This window comes from Ornithorhynchus anatinus, chromosome 6 (genome assembly GCF_004115215.2).
Source record: "Ornithorhynchus anatinus isolate Pmale09 chromosome 6, mOrnAna1.pri.v4, whole genome shotgun sequence".
Lineage (NCBI taxonomy): Eukaryota > Metazoa > Chordata > Mammalia > Monotremata > Ornithorhynchidae > Ornithorhynchus > Ornithorhynchus anatinus.
The window spans coordinates 16,766,368-16,779,231 of record NC_041733.1 but is presented as its reverse complement, the minus strand read 5'-3'; the positions used below and the strand labels follow the sequence as shown (position 1 = coordinate 16,779,231).

Here is a 12,864-nt window from a genome sequence, read left to right as displayed (position 1 = left end):
CGAATAGTGTTTGTTAAGTGCTTATTATGTGCCCCTCACTGTACTAAGTGCTGGGATGGATACAAGCAAATCAGGTGAGATACAGTCCCTGTCCCACAAGGGGCTCATGGTCTCAATCTTCACTTTATAGATGAGGGAAATGAGGCACAGAGAAATAAATAGACTTGTCCAAAGTCAGGCAGCAGATGAATCTGAGGTACAGGGGGAGATCATGGGAAAGACTGAGCAACTAAAAGGAAGAGAATGAAATAGGAGAGACTCGCAGGGCAACAGTTGTAACAATGTAACAATTGCAATGAGATGTAACAATTGCCACAAAAGTACAAATTGTTGATTCTATGGTATTTCCAGTGACAGTGTTTGTATCCGGAAGCTGGACAGTGAAAAGGTAGGATAGAAAAAGCATCTATTCTTTTGAAATGTGGTGTTGGAGAAGGCTTTTGTGAATACTGTGGACCGCCCCAAAAACAAATAAATGGATGTTGGAACAAATTAAGCCAAAATGGTCTTTGGAAGGCCAAATGACTCAATTTAGATTAGCATATTTTGGACACATAATCAGGAGAACTAATTCTCTGGAAAGGGCATGAATGCTAGGAAAATTCCAGGGAAAACGTGGAAGAGGCAGACCAGCAGCTAGATGGATAGAGACCATAACAATGATAACGGAAGAACTGTTAGCAAGGTTACAGATTATGGCAGAAGACAGGACCTTCTGGAGAAAATATATCCATAGAGTTGCTATGAATCAGAAATGACTCGATGGTAGTTGATAATAACATTAGTGGGCCAAAGTAGATTAAGTGCTTCCCTCTAGACAGCAAGCTCCATGTGGGCGAGGAACACGTCTAACAACTCAGATTTATTCTTTCAAATGCTTAGTACGATGCTCTACACACATTAAGTGCACAACAATAATAATAATAATAATAATAATAATAACGATGACGTTGTTAAGTGCTTACTATGTGTCAAGCGCTGTTCTAAGCTCGCTAAGCTCTGGGGTAGACACAAGCTAATTAGGTTGGACACAGTTCCTTTCCCACATGGGGCTCACAGTATTAAGCTCCATTTTACAGATGAGGTAACTGAGTCCCAGAGAAGTGAAGTGACTTGGCCAAGGTCACACAGCAGACAAGTGGCAGAGTCAGGATTAGAACCCACATCCTTCTGACTCCCAGGCTAGGATCTATCCACAAAGCCACCCTGCTCAATAAAAGCCACTGAGTGAAAAGCAGAGGAGGAGAGTCCTCTGATTTGCCCTGGCTCTATATATTTTAAAAAGAGTCAGTCAATCAATCGTATTTATTGAGTGCTTACTGTGTGCAGAGCACTGTACTCAGAGCTTGGGAGAGAATAATCTAACAGATACATTCCCTGCCCACAACAAGTTTACAATCCAGAAGGGAGTCTTCCCTCTCCCCTACCCACTTCATTCTCCTATTTTCCTTACCTGCATCCATCCCCAGTCAATACCCAGCACAGAAGGAGATGCACACATATACCATTTAAACCTGGAAGGTGGTGTTCTCTAGCTGCAGAGAGAGAGAGAAGTGTAGAAGGCCCCCAAACCAGAAAACCCATAATGAAAGAGGAAGCCTTTAGTATTATGGTGACCCCTTACCTAACAAAAGGATGTGCTAAACTTCCAAAGAACCAAAGAGAATGGTTATTTTGGTCAACCTAATCAGGAAGTAGCCTGGTGAAAGTCATCCGAAAGGAGTCAGGCTCTTGGTTCTGACATAATGCTGAGATTTTAGCTCTTTAATGAAGGTGACAAAGCGAAAAAAGAGGAGATACACTTGGCACGGGCGTTGAGAACCTTTTGGAGTTGAGGAAGAGGGGTCCAGATAGTGGGGAATTTAAGGAGGAGGAGCAAGATGAGAAGCAATGTAGTCTAGTGGGTAGAGCATAGGCCTGGGAGTCGGAAGGACCTGAGTTCTAATCCCCGCTCTGCCACTTGTCCACTGTGTGACCTTGGGCAAGTCACTTCGTTTCTCTTTGCCTCGGTGACCTTATCTGTAAAATGGGATTAAGACTGTAAATCCAATGGGGGACAGGGACTGTGTCCAACCTGATTAGCCTGTACCTACCCCCAGTGCTCAGTACAATGACTGGCACATAATAAGCCCTTAATGAATGCCATTGAAAAAAATGTATGATTAGGCCCTGGAGAGGCTAGAAAAAGCAGATTTTGGCAGGAGAGTGGGTGTGTGAAACAAAAGACAGTAGTGAGTCAAGAATGACATAAGGGTTTCTTATTTGGGCAGTGGCTGAGGAACTGACATCACCCAGTGGGATGGGGAATTATGGAAGGAAGTTAGGTTTCATTGTTTCCATCATTTCACTTGGTTGGCGATGGCACAGGAAGCTGTGTTTCAAGATGCCTTGTGGATCAAATGCTCTGAACAACTGGGCCTCATAATAATAAATAGCATTGTTAAGGGCTTACTTACTATGCGTCAAGCACCGTTCTAAGCACTGGGGTACATACAGGATGGTTAAAGTCCATGTCCCTCTTGGGGCTCAAAATCTTAATCCTCATTTTAAAGATGAGGTAACCGAGGCACAGAGCATTCACACGACTTGCCCAAGGTCACACAGCAGATAAGTGGCGGATCTGGGATTAGAACCCAGGTCCTTTGGAGTCCCGGGCTCATGGTCTATCCTCTAAGCCATGCTGCTTCTCCATGATGAGTGACCTCATGATAGGTGAATGCCCTTAAGGTATGTGGCTACATCTGACATGGCAGAGATCTCAAATTGGCAAGAAACCACTTTGACCAGTAGCAAATATGCCCAAGGAACAATGCATGAATACAGTCATTGGGTCAACAGTGTTCTTCACAACATTTTTCAGTTAAATTCTGTTTCCAGTTTGATTGTTTTTTCCACTATGACCGTAAACTCGTTGTGAGGAGGGAATTCTGCTGGATTATACTCAAAGTGCTTAGTATGGTGCTCTCCACAAAGTAAGCACTCAGTAAGTACCATTGATAGATTGTCCTCTCCTGTAGACCGAGTGTCTATGGGCCAGAAATGGCCCCACAGCTTACTGTAAATACTTAATAGATGCTGGTGTGAATAATATGGAATTGCATATCACAGAATTGTTACACTGAAAATTGCACTTTCAAGAGGCCACTTCTGACTGGGCACTAATTTTGGAACAGTCAACATCTAGACAGATTTCTTAATTTTCCAGTGAACTGGATCAATACATTTAGTTTATTAAAAAGAAATCCCCCAGCTTTCAAACTGAGAATCCCACCACCAATTCTGTTCTATCTCCTGAGATAGGAAAGGATCTCTGTAGTTTAAACAAAATAAAAATCAACTTTTAAAATATAGCAGATGTTTCCTGGAACAGATCTAACCAGCTCTGGAGAGAGAAAATAGATTGGGAGTCAAATGAAACTATTCTGAAGAAAATGGGGGTTTAGATCTATGTGACCTGGGACTTTTGGTATTCACCTCACCCTCAACCCCACAGCACTATATGTGCCTTTCTGTAAGTTGCATTTATTGAGTGCTTACCGTGTTCAGAGCACTGAACTGAGCCCTGGAGAAAGTATAGTATAACAATATAATAGACATTCCCTGCCCACAATGAGCTTACAGTCCAGAAGGGGAGACAAACATTAATTTAAATAAATAATATTCCAGATGTGAACATAAGTGCTATGGGGCCTGGAGGGGGTATGAATTCAGGGAACAAAATAGGGTGATGCAGAAGGGAATGGGAGAAAAGGAAAAGGAGGTCTTAGTCAGGGAAGGCCTCTTGGAGACGTTCCTTCAATACGATAGATGGCATTGAGGTACAGCCAGAAGGTTGGCAATAGAGGAGCAAAACGTGCAGGCTGAGTTGTAGTAGGAGAGTAGTGAGGTGAGGTAGGATTTCTCATCTTTTGAGGTAATTGAGAACTGAACTTTGAGGGACATCCACAAATAAGGGGTGGGAGGCAGAGGAGGAGCCCATGAAAAAGACTGAAATGAGGGCAAGGTGATTGAGGGCTTTAAAGCCAATGATAAAAGGAGTTTCTGTATGATATAGAGGTGGATGAGGCTCACATTTTTTAATTCCCATTTTTACAGATGAGGTAACTGAGGCACAAAGAAGTTAAGTGACTTCCCCGAGTTCACACAGCAGACAAATGGCAGAGCCGGGATTGGGACCCACCACCTCTGACTTCCAAGCCCGTGCTAATATCCTTGATGATGATGAAGAATGGGGGGAATGAAGAATTTTTGATTGCCTGAGCTTCTCACTACAATGCTTTTCAGCCGCTTAAAAGAGGCATCTTCGGAAGACATGACGTTTTTCATCATATACTATCAGCTCATTCACCTTTACCAGATCACCTGAGATAGTAGTCCAGGATCATAACTCCTGTATACTTTTTTTTCCCTCCAAAGAGTATCCAATATGTAGATTTCCAGATCTGAGCCTGACAGACAATTCCTCAACACTGAGTGGAGATTGGAGGCATACGGAGAATTTCTCTGATTAGAACCCCTCCTTCTACTTACAGGACTCTGCTTATCTAGCTCATGTGCTTCTTCTGTGAAGAAGTTAATTCTTATTGGCCTCCTGGACACTTGAATACTCCGACCACTCTCTCCCTAAGCACATGTATACTCCACTACTGCTTCGTAGCTGGAATTAATTTTCCTGTCTTCCCCCACTCTACTGTAAGGTCTTTGAGGATGGGGATCATGGCTATTAATTCTATTACACTCCCCCAAGGGCTTAGTGTAATGTTATGCTCACAGTAAATGCTCAATAAATATGATTGATTGGGTTTGAGGTCAGGACTAACGTGTTTGACTCATACAAGCGGAAGAGCCTTCCACCTTCTTCCACTGAAGTAGCTAGAGACACACACCCACAGTTCCATCCCTTTACCAAAGGCACAGCAATGGGAGATTGTCATTAGCAAAGCAATTGATTTATTTGCAACACAGCACATTTTCTAAGACAGAGCATATGATAGGATCCATTCAGACTTTAGTGTTTGAACATCCAATTTCAGGGTTGCAGAGGCAAAGGGCTTCAGCCATAGTTCATAAGTGATTCGGAAAGCCAGCTCTAACCACCCAGAGAAGGCCCAAGTTTCCAACAGCCTCTTAAGCCGAATAACCGAAAAAAATAAAAAGATAAGAAGGTCTGAAATGAGAGACTTAAGCCGTGTTTTAAAAGCCCCACAAGAATTTGGGGAGTGAATCGAGCCACAGCTCACCATCATGAAACCCACATACAGTCTCCAAAGTTGCTTTTTTAGATGCAAAACTTTGATTTATTAGTGACAAGGCAAGCCCTTCCCTGGTTGAGCACAGTGTATCCTAGTTCCATTAGGTGGTTCATCGAACGTGCTACTAAAAACAAGGCATCATTTAGTGAAGTGCTTTCTCCATTTCATACAAATTTTCTTTTTTTTAAAAATCCTACTCTTCCCACATTTCCTCCAGTCTGGGCTCCACTTACCCCAAAAGCACTGTGGGTTGAAAACCATAAACCCCAGCTCTCCCACACTTTGAAAAGCCATAAACCTTCTCTTTCCTGTAATCCGTGAGGTCACCCAGTTGGGCTGCTTAAAAGGTGATAGCGACCGTAGTCTAATCCAAACCCAGGAATTAGTCTTTTATCCCAGCTGTTCCTGAGAGAGGCAGAGGATCGGGGGATGGAATTAGATCCACTGAGCCAAGTTCAAATTCAAGGTGGCAGATTCGTACAAGGCGAGGTCCAATCGGAAAATGGGAAGCAGCAGGCAACAGTGACAGAGACTCCTCAGCAGGTCTCCCCCACACACCAGATTAATTTTTTCAGCCATCCTGGCACATAACCTCATTACAAAAAGCCTGAAATTCATTTTATCCTGCTTTGCCCCAACCTCGCTTCTTCAGTAGTAGGAGACGAGGTTCATGGATTTGGAGGGCCAGGTCCAGATTCTTGCCTCTTTTCTCCCCTCTTCCCCACCACACTCTCCGTCTTCCCGGCCCCAATCCACCACGACAGCATCAGTGTCGGTTGGCCCATTGCATCACACAAAGTCCAATACAAAACTCATACAGATAAGATCAGTCAGGAAAGCGGTGTAAGCCTGGGAAATCATAAATAGCAGTGAGTCCTCTTGGGAAGAGAACACATGAATGGCTTCCTCTGGGGCAAGAGGGTCAGGTAAAGAATTTTCGTGCATCTCGTACAGCGACATCAGACTATTTAATTTCCTACACCTGCGGTCTCGTGCGGGGAGAACGCGAGGCTCTCACCGGCAGGTGCAGGACTGGGCGACCATGTCCCTGAATTCTTTGTACAAGACGGTCCCGTTGTCCTCCTTCAACAAGAAGCTAATCGGTCTGTACTGGTAGGGGACGCAACAGGGCCGGGGCACCGTCCGGTTCACCCGCTCGTTCACGAGGTTCTGCACGATGGCGTGGTTGGGGGAGTTGAGCCCTATGTGCAGAATCCGAGGGCAGAGCCCCTGGCAGTAGTTGGGGTTGAACTTGTTGGGGGCGATGACCCAGTTAGTCCAGCCCAACGACTTTGAGGTGACCAGTAAAGGGCGGAGAGAGCAGAACTTCAGCTCCAAGCTGCTCCCGGGGGCTTTGCCGGCCTGACGGACCCTCCGGTGGAGAGGCGGCCCCACTTCCTGGTAGCCCTGGTGGGTGTCATTGAAGTAGAGCAAGAGAAAAGGAGCTTCCGAGGCGGCCGTCCCCCTCCACGGGGCCCTGGAGGAGCTTCTCGCCCTCTGTTGTCGACACTTCCAGTGCAGCCAGACGGAGAACTGGCCATGGGCCTTCTGGAGCCTTTGCCGGATGTAGGCCGTGAAGTCCGTCTCCTGCCAGGCCGTGGGCCGGTAGAGCTGGGAAGAGGCTTCCTCGAACTCAGGCTCCCTGACATGGGGCTCGTTCTTCCGGATCCTAGATTTCATCTGACACAAGAACTGGGTGTCAGACTTGCGCAGCACCGACGGATAAACCACGGCAGCCCTCACCAGGATCTGCCTCTCCTGGACCACCGACATGGGGTATTCCAGGCTCTGCACAAACCAGGTCCCTTTGGGGAGGGAAGGGAGAGAGGCAAACGTGAATGTCAGGTGGCCGCTTTCCTGTAAATCCTCATCTTCTCCCCCTCTAGACTATAGACGCCATGTGGGCAGGGCACATGTCTGTTATATTATCGTATTGGATTCTCCAAGCGCTTAGTACACTGCTCTGCACACAATACCGACTGACTGAAGGTTCTTGCGACTGCTCGCTCCTTTCATTCATTGTCGTATTTATTCAGAGCTTACTGTGTGCAGAACACTGTATTAAGTGCTTGGGAGAGTCCAAAAGAACAGTAAACAGAAGCATTTCCTGCCCATGACTGTCTCTCCCAGGGTTCTCCTCACCATTACTGTGGTCCCTCCTACTTAGACCCTGAGCCCCCAGTGGAACAGGGACCATGTCCAACGTGATTAACTTGGATCTACCCCACTGCTTAGTACAGTGCTTGACACATACCGTAGTAATTAAAATAATTAAGCTACGGCATTACACCAACAGTCTGTTTGGTCTCGAAAACTCCAACTTCTCCCATTCCCCTTGATTCCCTACTGCCTCCAACAAGCAGTTAGTAATGGTTCTCCTTTCCTGTCCCTCACTTCTTGGGGAACGCAGTACATAAAACACCCTAATCCATCCATCCATCAGCAGCAATTACGCACTTTGCCGTGTACCCCTTTAAGCACTTGGATACTCACCTCAGCCCCACAATCCTTTAGAAATGTTCTGATACTCCATTTCCTTTATTCCTAATTTACTCTGTCTGTCTCCTCCTGTGGTCTAATCTTCAATCACTAGTATTTATTGAGCATTTCCTATATGCAGAGCACTGTAGTAAGTGTTTATTTTGTTAATGAGATGTACGTCACCTTGATTCTATTTATTTGCTATTGTTTTAATGAGATGTTCTTCCCCTTGATTCTATTTATTGCCATTGTTCTTGGCTGTCTCCCCCGATTAGACTGTAAGCCCGTCAAAGGGCAGGGACTGTCTCTGTTACCGATTTGTACATTCCAAGCGCTTAGTACAGTGCTCTGCACATAGTAAGCACTCAAATATTATTGAATGAATGAATGAATAGTAGAGTACAGCAGAGTTGGCAGATACGTTCCTTGCTCACGAGGAGCTTACAGTCCTGAGATGTCTTTTAATATCTGTCTTCCCCTCTAACTGTAAGCACTTTAAGAGTAGGGATTGAGTCTACTTATTCTTGCTACAGTGCTCTCACAGAATTACTGCTCAATAAATACCATTCATAGCTCAAGGACTCTTACCCTTCCCACAGGTCCATCTCACCCAGGCTCAGGCCCCAAAAGCTATAATGCTCTATCTTGGATGCAATGGAGTTCTATTAGCAGAGCCATTTCTGCAGACTAGCTATCAAGTTTTCCTCAGCTGAAGCTTGTTTTATTTCTTGGGATCCTGGATGCTTGGGCAAAAGACAATCTCATTCCTTTCAAAGGCCATTAACCTTCACCTCCTTATGCCCTGGTTAGTTGGCAAGAGTAGATGATGCTTCTTTCTATGCTGGGTCACTGTGTTTGTCAAGAAAACTGTCTGAATCCTTTTCCTGATGCCCCACCACACCTGAGACAGGTTTCACTTACCCCAACCCTGGAATTTTTTTCCTTTTAATGGACACAGTTTATTCTCACTTTTCAATGAGCGAAACATTCAGCCCCAACTCTAGACTGGCAGGGTAAGGACCCTGTCGCTAATTCTGTTATATTGTACTCTCCCAAGTACTTAGTACAGTGCCCTGCAATCAGCAAGTGCTCAAAAAAATACGATTGTGAGAAGCGGCATGGTGTAGTGGATAGAACACAGGCCTGTGAGTCAGAAGGTCATGAGTTCTAATCCCAGTTCCGCCACTTGTTGGCTCGGTGACCCCGGGTAGGTCACTTCACTTCTCTGTGCCTCTGTAAAAATGGTGATCGAGACTGTGAGCCCTTCGTGGGACAGGGACTGTGTCCAACCCAGTTTGCCTCTATCCACTCCAGCGCTTAGGACAGCAACCGGCACAGAGCAAGCGCTTAACAAATACCACCATTATTATTGAACGACTCACCTCTGGTGGAGATGCCAGTGCTGGCCGAGGCGGGGACCAGTCTGACCGAAGTGGCTCCCAGAGTCCGATTCTCCCACGGGAGCCCTTCCTGGTTAGCCGAGCGATAGTATAAGTCCAGCATGTATTGCAGCGGCTGCCCGGTAAAGGTGCTCTTTGGGGTCTTGCCCAGCAGCTCTTGGAGGAAAGACAGTTCAGAGGCAGCGGCCAGGGACTGAGGATTCATACCGGCCCCTCTGAAAGCCAGCTCCCAAGGGAGCAGAGCCAAGAAGAGGAAGCGGAGGAGAGCCATGTTGGGGCCTCTGGGAATCAGGTGGGGCAGCCCACTAGTGCTAAGGGGCAAATCCCCAAGAAGTTTCCCAGAAGTTGCTCTCTTCCTACTAGCTGTCTAGTTGGCCTTCTTCCACTCATCCAGGTGACCCTAATCCAGAGCCCTCATCCCTTGAGGCTTAGCAGAAGGGGAGTCGGGAAGCCCTTAGAGTTTCAGCTCAGCTGCTCCTAACTAGCCCACCTGGATTAAAATCACCATCCGTAAACAGACCCCCAAGGGGGGCAGGCCTCGAACTGAAGACCCCAGGATTTAAAACAATGTCCCTCCCTCTGAGAAAGCAGCATGAAGACAATCAAACAGCAGTGGAAAGCCAAGGCTGAGATGCTGCTCCTCTGACTCTCCCAGCCGGCCCACTGGGGGTGAGAAAGATAGTCCTACCCTCCCACTCCCCCTTTTAAAGGCACCGGTCAATCAAGATTTAAAGAGACAGGAACCGTTCAACCTTGATTTCTCCAAATGACTCCTCTTCCCTCTAAAAAATAAAATAAAATAAATATTGGTATTTATTCAGCACTTACTATGTGCCAAACACTGTTCTAAGCACTGGGGTAGATACAAGGTCATCAGGTTATCCCACTTGGGGCTCACAGTCTTCATCTCCATTTTACAGATGAGTTAACCGAGGCCCAGAGAAGGTAAGTTACTTGCCCACAGTCGCACAGCTGGCAAGTGGCGGAGCTGGGATTAGAACCCATGACCTCTGACTCCCAAGCCCGTTCGCTTTCCACTAAGCTACGCCGCTTCTCTGCTGCTTCTAGACCGTAAGCTCGTTAACGGGCAGGAAACGTGCCGGGTAATTCTGTTGTAGTCGACTCTTCCAAGTGCTTAGTACAGTGCTCTGCACATTGTAAGCTCTCGATACATAAAACAGGTTGATTGATTGATTGATTGACTGAAATGAGAACGAGGAGGAGGCCAGAAATGAGGGCCGATCCTCCAGTGGCCTAGCAGCTGGGAGAGGAGGCTGTGCAGAAGCTGCAGGCTTAGGAAGGCTCCTCGGGGCTGATCTGTGAGGAGTCAATCAGTCAGTCATACTTACCGAGCCCTTACTTTGTGCACAGCACTGTAATAATAATAATAATGATAATGTTGGTATTTGTTAAGCGCTTACTATGTGCAGAGCACTGTTCTAAGCGCTGGGGTAGATACAGGGTCATCAGATTGTCCCACATGAGGCTCACAGTCTTAATCCCCATTTTACAGATGAGGTAACTGAGGCACAGAGAATAATAATAATAATAATAATGTTGGTATTTGTTAAGCGCTTACTATGTGCAGAGCACTGTTCTAAGCGCTGGGGTAGATCCAGGGTAATCAGGTTGTCCCACGTGAGGCTCACAGTTAATCCCCCTTTTACAGATGAGGTAACTGAGGCACAGAAAAGTGAAGTGACTTGCCCACAGTCACACAGCTGAGAAGTAGCAGAGTTAGGATTTGAACCCATGACCTCTGACTCCCAAGCCCGGGCTCTTTCCACTGAGCCACGCTGCTTCTCTAAGCACTTGGGAGAGTACAGCACTACACTATAAGCAGCATGGCATAAGGGGTAGAGCGCGGGCCTGGGAATCAGAAGGTCAAGGGTTCTAATCCTGACGCCACAGTGAGTCTTCTGTGTGATCTTGGGCAAGTCACTTCACTTCTCCGGGCCTCAGCTACCACCTTTGTAAAATGGCGATTGAGACTGTGAGCCCCAGGTGGGACAGGGACTCTGCCCAACCCAATTTTCTTGTATCCACCTCAGCGCTTAGTACAGTGCCTGGCACGTAGTAAGTGCTTTACAAATGCCATAATAAAAATAATAATGATAATGATAATAATAACAGACACATTCCCTGACCACAGTGAGCACTCGGTCTAGAGGAGGCCCATTAGTTTCAAACACTTTGTTGCTCACCCCCTTCGGCCACCGTACACCCCACAGCAATTAATCAATCAGTGGTATTTATTGAGCACTTATTGTGCTGTACTCTCCCACTAAGTGCTTGGGAGAGCACAGCACAACAGAATTGGCAGATACTTTCCTCAATCAATCATATTTATTGAGAGCTTACTCAATTATCAATCAGTGGTATGTATTGAGGGCTTACTGTGGGCAGAGCATTGTACTAAGTGCTCGGGGGAGTACACTGTAACCAAATTGGTACACGCATTCCCTATACAAGGTTAGTTTACGGTCTACAGCGTAAGCAGCATAGCCTAAGGTAAGGAACATAGCTTGGGCATCAAAGACCCTGGGTTCTACCCCCAGCTCTGTGACCCCATTTAGCATCCCAGTGCCTCAGTTTCCCCATCTGTAATATGGGGATTAAATGCCACCTCTCCCACTTAGCCCTATGTGGGACAGGGATTGTGATCTGATTATCTCGTGTGTGCTCCAGTGCTTGGCATGCACTTTAGTGCTTAACAAATACCACAGTTAAGTTTTTGTCCCTTATGTACATAATCTTTCTAAATTGTAAATTTCTTGTGGGCAGGGAGCATGGCTACCAATTCTGTTATATTGTGCTCTCCTAAGGACTTAGTACAGTGCTCTGCCCTTGGCAAGCACTTAATAAATACCACAGACTGGTTATTGTTTGATTGACTGATAAACTTATACTTGGCCACTTCCCTACCTGTAATGTAGATTACAAACTGCTTCAGTGGTTGTATGGCTCTCTCTATTCATATCTCACAAGTACTTAGTACAGTGCTCTGCACATAGTAAGTGCTCAATAAATATCACCGATTGGTTGATTATGAGGCACTATGAGCAGTCATTAGTTAATTAACTTAGATAAATTGAATGTTTGAGTACCCACTGAGAAAAATTCACTACAGTGAGCTCTTTGGAACTACAAAGCAAACAATGATAATAATTAAGTTATTTGTTGATGATGATGGTATTTGTTAAGCACTTACTATGTGCCAAGCACTGTTCTAAGTGCTAGGATAGATACAAGATAATCAGGTTGTCTTAGGTGAGCCTCACGGTCTTCATCCCCATTTTACAGATGAGGGAACTGAGGCACAGAGAATTTTTTTGTTGGTATTTGTTAAGCGCTTACTATGTGCAGAGCACTGTTCTAAGCGCTAGGGTAGATACAGGGTAATCAGGTTGTCCCATGTGAGGCTCACAGTTAATCCCCATTTTACAGATGAGGTAACTGAGGCACAGAGAAGTGAAGTGACTTGCCCACAGTCACACAGCTGACAAGTGGCAGAGCCGAGATTGGAACCCATGACCTCTGACTCCCAAGCCCGGGCTCTTTCCACTGAGCCAAGTGGCTTGCCCAAGGTCACCCAGCAGACAAGTGGCGGAGCCGGGATTAGAACCCACGTCCTCTGTCTCCCAAGCCTGGGCTCTTTCCATTGAACCACGTTGCTTCCCTTCCCACAAGGAGCTTACTGGAAGATAAATAAAAACAAATCACCCAAACTC

General features: G+C 46.0%; 1 protein-coding gene across 1 annotated transcript; it reads right to left on the bottom strand.

Annotated features, from left to right (window-relative positions):
* Positions 1-4,927: 4,927 nt before the first annotated feature.
* BMP15 (bone morphogenetic protein 15) lies at positions 4,928-9,807 on the bottom strand. The gene is made up of 2 exons (XM_001510595.3): positions 9,116-9,807; positions 4,928-7,057 (listed from the first exon to the last, which is right to left on the bottom strand). Exons 1-2 carry the CDS (start codon positions 9,402-9,404, stop codon positions 6,267-6,269), a joined length of 1,080 nt encoding a protein of 359 aa, XP_001510645.2. The 5' UTR covers positions 9,405-9,807; the 3' UTR covers positions 4,928-6,266.
* Between the last annotated feature and the right edge of the window lie 3,057 nt (positions 9,808-12,864).

Coding starts and splice junctions, on each gene's coding strand:
- BMP15 (XM_001510595.3), bottom strand. CDS start 9,404: ATGGCTCTCCTCCGCTTCCTCTTCTTGGCTCTGCTCCCTTGGGAGCTG. Junction 7,058..9,115: donor CACTGGCATCTCCACCAGAG/GTGAGTCGTTCA, acceptor CCCTCCCCAAAG/GGACCTGGTTTGTGCAGAGC.